Source organism: Carlito syrichta, unplaced genomic scaffold (assembly GCF_000164805.1).
Source record: "Carlito syrichta isolate Samal-C Ts95f unplaced genomic scaffold, Tarsius_syrichta-2.0.1 Scaffold316190, whole genome shotgun sequence".
Taxonomy (NCBI): domain Eukaryota; kingdom Metazoa; phylum Chordata; class Mammalia; order Primates; family Tarsiidae; genus Carlito; species Carlito syrichta.
Window position 1 is genome coordinate 100,444 of NW_007260286.1, and position 13,787 is coordinate 114,230.

At 37.1% G+C, this 13,787-nt stretch overlaps 1 protein-coding gene across 2 annotated transcripts in view; it reads right to left on the minus strand.

Moving 5' to 3' along the window:
• The window catches only part of ATL1 (atlastin GTPase 1), a 76,127-nt gene that overhangs the window by 27,117 nt on the left and 35,223 nt on the right, over positions 1-13,787 (minus strand). For both annotated transcript variants that reach the window (XM_021706875.1, XM_008073816.1), the window contains exons 5-6: positions 10,721-10,771; positions 8,314-8,370 (exon numbers count right to left, since the gene is read on the minus strand). In XM_021706875.1, the coding sequence (XP_021562550.1) occupies positions 8,314-8,370; positions 10,721-10,771 (108 nt within the window). The remainder of the gene's footprint in view (positions 1-8,313; positions 8,371-10,720; positions 10,772-13,787) is intronic.

Below are 13,787 nucleotides of genomic sequence, written 5' to 3' on the forward strand. Positions count from 1 at the left end.
GCCTGTAATTCCGGCTACTCGGAAGGCTGAGGCGGAAGGATCGCCGGAGCCCAGGAGGTCGAGGCTGCGGCGGCCGGGAGCGGCCACTGCACTCCAGTCTGGGCGACAGAGTGAGACTCCAACTCCAAAAAAAAAAGAAATATTTTAACTAGGTTCTTGGTGAAGACTGGAAGCTATCCAAACATACAAACGTGTTTAAATTAATAGAAAAATATTGTCATTCTCAACTAAACCTTTGTAAGTCCTAAAGTAAATCTAGTTTTTTTACAGAATAGATATATTGATGAAGTAGCCCCTGCTGAATTTTCTACTTCAGATTCAAGGACTCTTGGTGAGCAAAACAAGTGAGAAAATAATGTAACTTTTGAATTGTACTTCCTGAGATGGCTAACATACTTTAGAGCTGGCTCATCAGTACTTACAAGCAACAGTCGTGCCGGGATCGGTGGCTCAGCCTATAATCCCGCACTTTGGGAGGCTGAGGTGAGTGGATTGCCTGAGCCTGCGGGTTCGAGACCTGCCTGGGCAACTTGGCAAGACCTCATCTCTACAATAAATCAAAAATCAGCCAGGCATGGTAGCGCATGTCTGTAATTCCAGCTACTTGGAAGGCTGAGGCGGAAGGATTGCTGGAGCCCAGCGGGTCAAGGCTGCGGTGGCCGGGAGCGGCCACTGCACTCCAGTCTGGGTGACAGAGTGAGACTCCAACTCAAAAAAAAAAAAAGAAATCACCCATGGTAAACGTATTTACACCATGGATATTAGCAAATGCTGTAAGTCAGGCTTACCTTCTCCCTCCTCCCCAGCCTGTTGTAAACATTTACTATCACACCATTGGCCAAACTTGCACTTCAATATTGCTTTTAAATGAAATTAACTTAGCTGCTAATCCCTTTAAACCATGGTTTTAAAATACACTGACAGATAGTTTTTGCCTTATTACAGCTTGATATAAATTGTTTTTTAGAAAAAATCAAACCAATCTATTAATTCAACTATTCATTTCCTCAGTTAACTGCCTTTACGTTAGCTGTTTATTATAGATCTTGTTTCTTACTTATAATTTTACTCTATTTCAGTTAAGAATACTGCTATTTTAAAATGTATTAAAATTAGTTTAATTTTAATAGTAAACTTGTTATTTTAAAAATTTCATTATCCTTTACCTTAACTTTCTCAGGCAATATTTAAAATTTCCCCTCGACTTTATCCAAATGAATAAAGCTGTCTGCTATCTTCTGAGCGAAGCCAGAAGTGATGCCCTACAAAAAAGCTTGCTGGGCTGGGCTTGGTGGCTCAGTCTGTAATCCTGCGCTTTGGGAGGCCGAGATGAGTAGATTGCCTGAGCCCACGGGTTCAAGACCTGCCTGGGCAACTTGGCGAGACCTCATCTCTACAATAAATCAAAAAATCAGCCGGGCGTGGTAGCACATGCCTGTAGTTCCAGCTACTTGAAAGACTGAGGTGGAAGGATTGCCGCAGCCCAGCAGGTCGAGACTGCGGTGCACTCTAGTCTGGGTGACAGGGTGAGACTTCAACTCAAAAAGAAAAAAAAAAAAAAAGCTTGCTGAATTAATTGAAATTTCAGTTATTTTACTGTGCAACTTTTCTCTATGCTTTTTCTGGGAATTTAATTTAATGGGAATTATTTTACTGATATCTTATATGTTCTGAAATTTGAATACATTTGTTTTATATTTTGATTTTATGATGTGTAGTTTTTTGTTTTGAATTTGGTTGCTTTAATCTCAAATATTATTAAATGGCTTTGGATGCCACTTTTGATACTTATTGAGTTTCTCATTTCAATTTCAGATAGTTAGATTTACAAGTCCAAACCTGTTTAAGAGTCATTGTTGACTCATTCAGTCAAAACTTTTTCTTTTTACTGACATTCCATAATGCCAACAGTTTATTAAACAAGTGGCGAACTCTGAGAGTTTTTCTATTGTGTGTTTTCAACTCACTTATATTTTTTGCCAAAGTCTATCTTTGTTTTATCAGAACATTGGTTGGTCTCTTTTGGTTTTAGTGTATCTGGCAAGGTATAAGGAGCAGTGACACCTGCTGGTAAGAACTAAAGTTCCTTTCCAGAACTGACCATGGAGTTCCCCGATTGAGTATGCCAATGATTCTGAGAGTAACAAGTTCAGAAAAGAAAAAAATCAAAGCAATAGCTTAATTATTGCAAACGATTTTTCTTTACAGACAAGAGTCTAGCAGGTCTTGTAAACCACAGAGAAGCCTGTATCCCAGGACTGTTTTTATTCCACCTCACCTCCTCCCGCCATTCCCAGTCCCAGACCTCAGGGGAGAGTCACATTCCACCATGTACAGCACGCCATCATCTCTCCATGTAAAGCCTCCTTCCCCTTTTTTGGTTTGCTTTATCTATTTTCTTCAGATTCCCACTCCCATTCCTCAACTCTCCGTTCCCACCCATGCCCACAGTCACATATTTTATGTACGTGAACATTTTAAATAATTATAAGTAGTATTATGTCATAAATCTCATACTTTTGTCCTGCTTAATCCAGCATGAATTTTAATACTCTATTTCATGCTACTCTGTGTTCTTTTGGTTTATTGCCTGTGGATGTTGCAAAGTATTCCAGAGTATGCTTTTCACCTTATTTTTATGTATCTGTTCTTCTAGCAATGGACACCTAAATTGCCTCTAACTTCCTATTACTCTGTCAATGATTCTTCTTAGACATTCCCCCTGTTCCACAAAATGGCTGCTCCACCTACAGGGCCTGAGTGTTCCCATTTACCCACATCCTGCTATCATTTGGTATCATCCCCAAGCTCTCCTTTTTGCCTATCTAATGAGTAAAAAGTAGTTATTTCTTATTGTTTGAATTTTTATCTGATTATCAGCAAGACTTGACAAACCTTCAAAAATGTGTTAGCCATTCAGGTTTCCTTTCTGTGAATTATCTGTTAATATCTTTTGCTTGTTTTTTGATTGGGTTCCAGATTTACTTATTTGCAAAAGTTCCATGTATATTCTGTATAGAAATCTTTTTTGACTTTGACAGTCAATATTTTCTACCAATCTGTTCACTTTGATTATAAAGTACTTTGATACATAGAAATACTTAATTTTGATGTAGTAATGCGCACCAACTTTTTACTACAAGGTTTATTTTGGGGGAAGATCTTATAGATGTTTCTGCACACCAATTCAGAAAAATATTCTCCAACATTTTCTTCTATTAGCTTTAGGATTTTAACTTTCATAGTTAGTTCTTTAATCCACCTGGGGCTTACATCTATCATGGTGTTTATAGAAATCCAGGCTTTTCTCTAAATAGTGAACATGTTTTTTGTTTTTTTGGGGTGGAGGGTTTGAGTCAGAGTCTCACTCCATTGCCCAGGCTGGAGTGCAGTGGCCGCTCCTGGCCATTGCAGCCTCGACCCACTGGGCTCTGGCGGTCCTTCTGCCTCAGCCTTCCAAGTAGCTGGAACTACAGGCACGTGCTACCACACCCAACTAATTTTTGATTTATTGTAGAGATGTGTTCTCGCCAAATTGCCTGGACTGGTCTCGAACCCACAGGCTCTGGCAATCCACTCACCTCAGCCTCCCACAGTGCTGGGATTACAGGCTGAGCCACCGAGCCCAGTCATAAACTCATTTTTTAATATCCAACTATTAATCCATCTATTTCCCACTGGTTTATGATGCCATCTTTATTGACTACCAGGCTCCCATATATACACGGGAGAATCTAAACTGTTTAGTTCCACTGGGCTTTGCTCTTGTATCTGCGAAGAACCACATCATTCTCATTGCTATGGCTTTGTAGTATACATTGAATCCTGCAATTTAGCTTTTCTTCTCAAAAACTAACTTAACTTAACTTAACTTAAATCAAAACAAGACTTAATTCTCCCACATAAGTTGTGGAAAATGTACCAAAAATCCTGTTGCAATTTCAAATGTAATTGGACTGAGTTGGATTAACATGTGGAGAATTAAATTCTCTACGATGCTAAATCATCCTATGATCATATTATATCTCTTTGGTTTATACAAATTTTCCTTTATGATCTTTAATAGAACTTTTGAATTTTTTCTCCATATACATTTTGGTGACTAATTACTAAAAATTGTTTTGCCTTGCTATTTTGAATAGTATATTTTTTCAAAATGTATATTAGGTAGTTGGTAATCTCTGGCTTTAAGAAATCCTATTGATTTTAAAAACATTAAAAAATTATTACATAGTATGATATGAAATAATGTATGGAATATATATGTGTGCTATTAAACACATTAATAAGATGAACACCTGTGAAACTATAAATCTACTTAAATAATTGAACACACCAATAACATTGAAGTTTCCTGTGTCCTTTCCTGAAATATCCCCATTTCTACTTTCTAGTGGTAATCACTACTGTAAACTTTGCTTTTTAATAATTTTATCACACATGTACATATATTCTTGTGTGCTCAGTTTTGCTCATTTTTTACCTTATGAAAATGCTATCCAAGCTGGGCTCGGTGCTCAGCCTGTAATCTGGCGCCTTTGGGAGGCTGAGGTGAGTGGATTGCATGAGCCCGCGGGTTCGAGACTCGCCTGGGCAACTTGGTGAGACCTCATCTCTACAATAAATCAAAAAATTAGCCGGGTGTGGTAGTGCACGCCTGTAGTTCCAGCTACTTGGAAGGCTGAGGTGGAAGGATCGCCGGAGCCCACCAGGTCAAGGCTGCGGTGGCTGGGAGCGGCCACTGCACTCCAGTCTGGGCAACAGAGTGAGACTCCAACTCAAAAAAAAAAAGCTATCCTACTGTAGGCAGTCTTTGGCAACTAGCCTTTTTTTTCCAATCCATGCTATGTTTTTAAGACTGATCCATCCTGAGGCATGTAGCTTTTATCTATGTTCCATCCTATTTTCGTTAGGTTTCGTCTGCTGCTATTTTCTTAATTTGTGCTTATCACTAATTTTCTGTCTTCATTCCTTTCTTTTTTTTTTTTTTTGTCCCCACCCACCCCAACCCATCTTCGTTATTTTCTAATGCAAACTTTTATGGCTATTTTTTCCTACAAGTATAATTTTCATTATAGCATTTAATATTCAAAATGTACTTTATCCCCAAAGCAATCAGTTTTCAGTATTTTCAGTTTCTATTATAATTTTGACTTGACTCATAAGTTATTTTTGAAGTGTGTGGTTTTTGTTTGTTTGTTTTTTGTTTGAGTCAGTGTCTCACTCTGTTGCCCAGGCTGGAGAGCAGTGGTATGATCACAGCTCGGCCTCAACTGCCTGGACTCAGGTGATCCTACCACCTCAGCCACCCAAGTAGTTGGAATTACAGGTGCATGCCACCACACCCAGCTAGTTTTAGAAATTTTTTTGTTGAGACAAGGACTTGCCATGTTGCTCTAGCTGGTCCTGAATAAGATATGGAACATATGGGCTCAAGCAATCTTCCCCCTTGGCCTCCCAAAGTGCTCAGATTCTAGGTGTGAGCCTTTGTATCTGGTCCAAAATGTTCAAAATATGCTTTTTAAGGGTAGCACTTTCTTATTAACTTTTAAATTGTCCTGTGATCACAGAATGAGATCAGTATGAATTCGATCCTTTGAGATTTATGAAGACCTGCTATGTAACTCAGGATGTGGTAAATTTTTATAAATGCACCTTAGTATGTTTAAGAGTAATGTGTATTTATTTGGTAGGTACAGTATACAACAAAACAAGCTTGTTAACCTTGTTCCATATCTTATCTATCTTTACTAATTTTTTGTTTATTTGACTTACCAATAGTTAGGAGAGCCGAGTCTCAACAAATTTATACATTTCTTCTTATGGTTCTATTAATCTTTACATATTTTGAGGATATTTGTGATACAAATTTGGATTTCTTTTTTTTCTTCAGAGGCAGAGTCTATCTATGTTATCTAGGTTGGTCTTGAACTCTTGAACTCCTTGGCTCAAGCAGTTCTCCTACCTCAGCCTCCAAAGTAGCTGGGATGATAGGCATGAGCTACTACATCTGGCTAGAATTATTATATCTTCCTTGTGAAATGAAACTTTTTATCATTATAAACTTCTTTATTCTAAATAATTCTTATTGACTTGAAGTGTCATGAAAAATATAGGCACTTAAGTCTTCTTTCATGTATTATATGCCTGGTATATCTTTTTCCATCATTTTATTTTCAAATAAACACACTTCTGTGTTTTAATATATCCCTTATAAATAACAGATAGCTGGATTTTTAATTTTTATACAAACTGAAAATCTCTTAACTGGTGATCTTATTCTGTTTATATTTGTTTAATAAAATATTAATATATTTGGATTAATTTTTACCAACTTGCTTTGTGCTTCGTTTTGTCCCTCTTTCCCCTTCCTTCTCTGTTTTATTATCCTCATTGGCTTGACTATAGCATTCATTTGTTTTATTTGCTTGTCCTTTTCTGATACCACTCCCCGCCTCTACAGGTCTGGATGCTATATTATACTCTAGTATAATTATTCTAGTGGTAACTCTTAAAGTTTTAACATTACATATAATTTTTTAAAATCCAGATTATTTTAACACTTCTCCTGATTGGTGTAAGGACCAAAATCTGCATGCTATTTTGTCCAGTATTTCGTCATTTTAAAATATCATAAATTAGAAATTATTATTTAATATACAATGTTTACATTTGCTACATATTCACCAATTTATTTACAATTCATTCCTGTATCATTATGAAATAACACTTTCATCTCTAGGACTGCTTTTTCCTTCAAGCTTACTTCATTTGTCAGTTTGCATGATGATACCCGTTCCCCTCCTGGGCTTCTATCTTCCTTCAGCTCTCAACAGTTTTTTACTCTTTAATATTCTTATGCATTCAAATAAATTTTTAACTTTCTATGGAGTTTTTTTTATTGTTGTCAGAAAGAAGGTTAATCCAAAATACTCATCTTCTATTCCTGGAAGCATAAGACATGCATATTTTATTTCTTTAAGAATATGTAATATGCTCACATGCTAACTGGCCTCTAAGACAGCCCCTAGGATCCCTACCTCCTGGTATTCACATCTTTGCTTAGCCTCCCTCCTACATTGTACCAGGGTTGGTCTGTATGACTAATAGAATACGACAGAACTGAGAGTGTGTCTCTTCCAAGATTAGATTATAGAAGATTGTGGCTTCTCTCCTGGTCCTTCTCTCTCACAGTTAGATGACTTGCTCTTAGAAGCCTGCTGTAAGCAGCCCCGTGGAAGGGCCATCTGGAAGGAGTTGAAGACTCCTGCCAACAGCCGTGTAGGTTAGCATGGAAGCAGATCCTCCAGTTAAGTCTTCAAGGAACGTCTCCCTGGCCAACATCTTGAGTGCAATTTCATGAGAGACCCAGAGCCAAAACCACACCAGGCTCTGCCACTCCATGTTCCTGACCCTCAAAAACTGTGATTGATAATGACAGTTTGCGATTTGAAGGTGATTTGTTATGCAGTAAGAGATAACTAATACAGTTCATTTAAAATTGCTTGCCATCTGAGCCATGAATTCTATCTTGCACTTTATCAGTTGTTCAGTTTTCCTGTATGCTCATGTTCCCCTGGCGGTGTGATCCACCTGAGATAGTGATGTATCTGCAGGAAGCAGCTAATTCTAGAAGTTAGCTTGGGCTCTCTTGGATAAGTTTAGGCTGAAGAAGTCATGCTTTTTAAACCCTATAGTGTTTAAACCTGTACTTCCCTCCAGATGCTGTTTTCAAGGGCAGAGAGGAGCACTAAAGGGCCAGACACGACTCAATCCAAGCTCAGATACTGCCCTGATGTTATCCTGCTGTCCCCAGCAAGGCCTGAGCTGACTGCTATTCTGCTACTCAGTGAAAATGGAACAGGTTGATGTGTAAGATAAGGGCACCTTCAAAAAACTCTTCCCCACTCAATATTCTCTCAGGTGCTCAGTCAGCTTTTGTTGTTGCTTGCAACTGCCATTTATTGTCTCAGGAATTTTGTTTGTTTAACTTTTATGTTTGACAATTCATCAATTTTCTTCTGGCTTCTGTGATATCTCCAGGTTGAGTTCAGGGGGGAAAAGTTGACACCCTGGGAGAAACCAGAATATCTAATTTATATTTTATGTTCCCATTTCTTTTTATTTCTTAATAATTAAAAAATTTATATTTCCACATTTCTATCTTCTCCTTGCACCAAATAAGTATTCAAAAATTTTTCTTAATGAAATAAGGAAAAATAGAAAGAAACATGACCCTAACTAATTGATATACTGGGTTATAGTCTTCAGGAAAATCTAATAAGAATTTACCATCATTTAACCCTCACTCACCTGAAATGGCTTCAGGAATGTTTCCTCCATCGCCAGTCTGCCATACTCAGTGAAAAGCTAGAAGGAAAATTACACACACACACACACACACACACACACACACACACACACACGCGGGTGGGGGGGAGAGAGAGAGAGAGAGAGACTTAAGCATCTGTAAAGTTTTAATTCTTGGCTTTCTTCCATTCACTTATTCCCCCTAGCTGTAACAAAATATGATATTATTAAGAATACAGTAATTATTTTTGGGAAATAAGTACAGGGCAATAAAGAAGAATTACAGTTATTAAATATTTAGAAATCAAAGACATAAAGTACATTTTAAAAGTAGAGTTTTCATTTTAAAACTAACACCTTTTATATCTAGAATGTGGGTTAATTTTTTTTCTAGGGAAGATGGGGTAGAAGAAAACATGATAAATGACCTTTCAAAGCAGAATTTGCATAGATTAGACCAGAGAGCCATAAACTATCTAGAATACATTTATAAAAGTTGTTGCCTGAGGAAATATAATGGCACAACGTCCTCAGTGATTACAAAGGCATTAGGTAGGCATTTGTCTTAAAAAGTGGAGAATCAAATATAGTGCCTTACTTTTTATTGCTCCCAGTTGAGATCATGAGGCACCATAATATGAGGTTTTGTTTTGCCAGAAATTTAAGATTTTGAAGAACACAGACCTAAGACCTTGGGCTACTGTTACTGGGCCTTGAATGAGAATTTCATGTAGGCTGGCAGAATGGGTTTCATCCTAAGAACATAGGACATGCTACTTCATACACAAGAGTGACAAGCCACAGTTGTTCTCAGAGCTGGAAAAGAATGCTGACACACAGCCCTCACCCCTTTAGAATAGTGCCGCCAGAACCACATTGCATCTCCTGTGGTGGCGATGTCTAAACATCAAAGTTAACTACTAGGCACCCAATTAGAATGATGGAAGTCTAGAATATCATGTCTAAAAGGCAGCTGGTCCAGGTATTAGACACGCTCATTAGAATTATTTACCAACATAATTTGAATTCACAATAACTTCTGCAGAAGGCTATGGTGTTGGCATTTATAGGACACTTTTTTTTTAGACCCCACCCCCGCCCCACAATCTCTATAGGAAACTTTTCAAACGACCTCAAAAAAATAACGACTCAATAGCAAAGTCCAAAATCAGCACTTTTTTGGAAACCTCTACACTGGTATCAAACAGTGCTATGCCATTAACTTGGAAAGTAGCTGGCTAGTAGTGACACATGCCCAATGAAGTAGTGTTCTTATTATGAAAAACACCTAACAGTTATTCAGCATACTGCCTATTTGTTATAAATGGTCAGTGTGATGTACTAAAAATACACTTGGTAGCATGCTGATGTGAGCTCCAAGTGACAGTTCCAATGTTTTAGATTACCCTGCTCTATCATCCTTTGTTATTGTTAAATTTGCACATTTTACTACATGGCTCTGATTGCCAAGATAAAATAATATATTAAAAGCAAAATTTTCTATAAAATACGCACAGGAAAACTATTAGAGAAAGAATGGGTCATGGTATGTAACAAAAAATAATGTGAATTGAAAGAGAGCAGAGTGTTATAGAGCTGTGTGTCCTGTAGGAAATACCTAATCATTTACTTTGAGTTTTAAATACTGCTTGGCGAGTGAAAGAGGGCTCGCTGGGCCCAGTCAGATGATCAGACTTTTTCTTCACTCCTGTGATTATGTAAGAGAGTGTCTTGTTTTGGGAAATACGCAATAACGTATTTAAGGGTAAAGGATATGATGGCTGCAACTTACTCTCAAATAATAATAATCACAAAAAATATGTAAGATAAAATAACAATAAAGCAAATGTGGCAAAATCTTAAAAAAAAGAATTTTCCCCCACTGTAGCATTAATTAGCCATATGAGTTTCAACAAGTCATTTATTTCTTTCAACTTCATTTTCCTCATTTATAAAATATAAAGAATAAATTGGTGCCATTGAAGTCTCTTTCAGATCTAAAATAGAATTCTATGAGTCATTATCAATTAGTCCCCCATAGTTCTTAGGTATAAAGTATTCACAGGAAAAAAATGTGGCATATAATAGATATCACACTAACAATTATCAAATTCCTGACCTTAAGATTTCAACTTCACATTTTGGGTAATTTTTCATCCAAAGATTTTCTACTCTGATTTGCCATATATTTTCTCATTTACAGGGCTGATAGTAAGTAGCTTTGTTGAAGCAAAGGAACTTGAAAATTGAATTAGCATGAATATAACCATACAGAGCCAGAATAAGAAACCTGGAAATAAAACAACCCTCATTTGGCATTTGGTTATGTTTCTAAATCATTCCCTGAAGTTCTGCTATACATGTTCAAAAGACTGCCAGATATACACACATATATTATAAATATTGGTACCTGGAGGTGCTGAAGATCATCTTCCTGGACATTTTGGGATAAGTTATAAACCTGATTAAGAAATAAAGTCACAATGAGAAGATAATTGGCATCATCCCAAGCACTTTGTCATTCTCTGTTTTTCTAAATATCAGTTATCACACGATTGAACTGTCTAACATGTATGCTTATGAAATGATATTTATAAGCCCTTAAGAGAAGAATAAAAGAAGCTTGAGAGACAACAAGCAATGTATAATGACCATAAAATGGTTCCAGAAATATAGCAATCACTTGCTCTGGAGACAGAATATTAACATGATTTTATGAATCTAATTTAACAAATAGTCAAAATACAACCATTCTTCTAAGCACACCAAAATAGTAGCAACCTAAATCTGAGCAATCCATGTAGAAAATTTTGCTTTGAAATATCATGTTGACTTTTCACAATTGATTATTTTATTTATATCTATAGTTTTATCACATAGACATAAATAAAATAGGTTCTGAATGTCATGCTGACATCCTTATACATATACATTATTGTTTCATGAACAGATCACAGCATTACGACGACATCTTTCAAAAAAATATTAAGAGTACAAGAATTTAATACTTAGTTAAGTATCTTTAACAAATATGGATAAAATCAAGCACTGACATCCTTTTTTTGAAATGAATAAGTATCCTTAACTTCAAAGAAAAGTTAAGGATACTTATATGTTTATGTATCAATATGAAAACAATACTTTGTGTACTTATTTAAATAACAGATAATATCTCACATAATAGTAAAAACATAGTCATTGCTAAGGACTTAGCAGATTTTTCTATGAAAATATTCAATATAAGCCAGGCTCGGTAGCTCAGCTTGTAATCCCGTGCCTTTGGGAGGCTGAGGTGAGTGAATTGCCTGAGCCCGCGGGTTTGAGACCCGCCTGGGTAAATTGGCGAGACCTCATCTCTACAATAAATCAAAAAATTAGCAGGCGTGGTAGCGCGTGCCTGTAGTTCCAGCTACTTGGAAGGCTGAGGCGGAAGGATCGCCGGAGCCCAGCAGGTTGAGGCTGCAGTGGCCGGAAGCGGCCACTGCACTCCAGTCTGGGTGACAGAGTGAGACTCTAACTCAGAAAAAAAAGAAAATATTCAATATATTCAGGTCAAATGTAAATAGTAAATACTAAATATTGAAAAGGCAAAGTCAGTGTAGGTTTAATAGGCTTGTGTAAATGGCTTATGCTGTGAATTCTGAATAAATTAGATATCAAGTATTTATTAGATATTAAATATTTTAAAAACTCATTCAAGAAGTAGATATTTATACCACAAAAAATAAGTAGGTTAGGGAATGCATACATTAGTTAGCTCAAATGAGCTGTTCCACAATGTATACATGTCATTTTATATACAATAAATGTACACAATTTTGTCAATTAAAAGAAAAAAGTAGATTTTTAAAAGCCAGTCATAGGTTAGAACCATGTCTTTTTTTTTTTTTTTGAGTTGGAGTCTCACTTTCATCCAGGCTGAGTGCAGTGGCACGCTCACAGTCGCCGCAGCCTCGACCTGCTGGGCTTAGGCGATCCTTCCACCTCAGCCTTTCAAGTAGCTGAAACTACAAACACACAACACCATGCCTGGCTAGGTTTTTGTGATATATTGTAGAGACGAGGTCTCACCAAGTTGCCCAGGCTGGTTTTGAAGCCCTGGTTCCAAGCAATCCTCTTACCTCCGCCTCCCGAAGTGCTGGGATTACAGGTTGAGCCACTGCACCCAGTCAACTTTTTTTTTTTTAAAGATCAGAAAATATAGTTTATTTAAACGTAAATTAGAGCGAGAGAGAGAGAGGGAGAAGATTCACCTACCCAAGGTAAGGAAGGGGGCCAAAGCCAGGAAACATGGACTGGTCATAGCTCAAAGAGCACATGGCCACACCATAGCTTAGCAAGGCAGTGGTGGCAATGGTCTGGCAATGACTGTGGCCAACTTTTTTTTTTTTTTCATGACTTTTAAAGTCCTTCAGTCTGTCCTTCCTCCTTTTATTTTCCCTCTCTTATTTGCCCTCTCAAGGATGCCCTTGTTGCTGGTATATTAGCTCCATTTTCTACACTTGCTTGCAACTTCAGCCTTGACGTACCCATCCTAACTTCTTTGCCTTTTCAAGCCACCTGCCTTTCTTCTTCTTCTTCTTATTATTATTATTAATCTGTTCTGTTTCTGGCCACTCTGAATTCTTGCTTTCTTTAAGGAATTGAAAATATCGAAAAATAGTCTTAAAATCTTTTATGCTATGTGCACAACAGTTCAGAAAACCTATAATAACCTCAAAAACTATACTTTAAAATAGAAAAAGAAACAAAAGGAAAGAGAGATAAATTTTATATAAAGATATTTACTGGCCAGGCTCGGTGGCTCAGCCTGTAATCCCGCACTTTGGGAGGCCGAGGTGAATGGATTGCCTGAGCCCGCAGGTTCGAGACCCGCCTGGGCAACTTGGCGAGACCTCATCTCTATAATAAATCAAAAAATTAGCCAGGCGTGGTAGCGTGCCCCTGTAATTCTGGCTACTTGGAAGGCTGAGGCGGAAGGATCGCCGGAGTCCAGCAGGTCGAGGCTGTGGTGGCTGGGAGCGGCCACTGCACTCCAGTCTGGGCGACAGAGTGAGACTCTAACTCAAAAAAAAAAAAAAAAAAAAAGATATTTACTTGCCTAGATGTATACTAAGGTGTTTTAAAAAGCTGTGAACACATGTAACTTTTTTTACATATAGAAACATTTACACCAGCTATGTAAAACAAAATTTTATATTTATAAATCTTATTTAATTAAACATAACTTACAGTAGATGGTCCCAATGTATACTGACATAAGATTTAATGTTATTGAGTTTATTGTAGGCGTCAAACAAAAAAGTCAATAATACGAACTTTTCTAACTAAACTTGTAAGTAATTAGACTACAGTAACAAAAACAATTTACTCTCACAGAAATCACAAGAACTGGTATGCTAATTGAGACAAATAATATATGTGATTTATCATTCCTGTTCTTTATCTATCGCATGTATGTGGAAACACATATACTC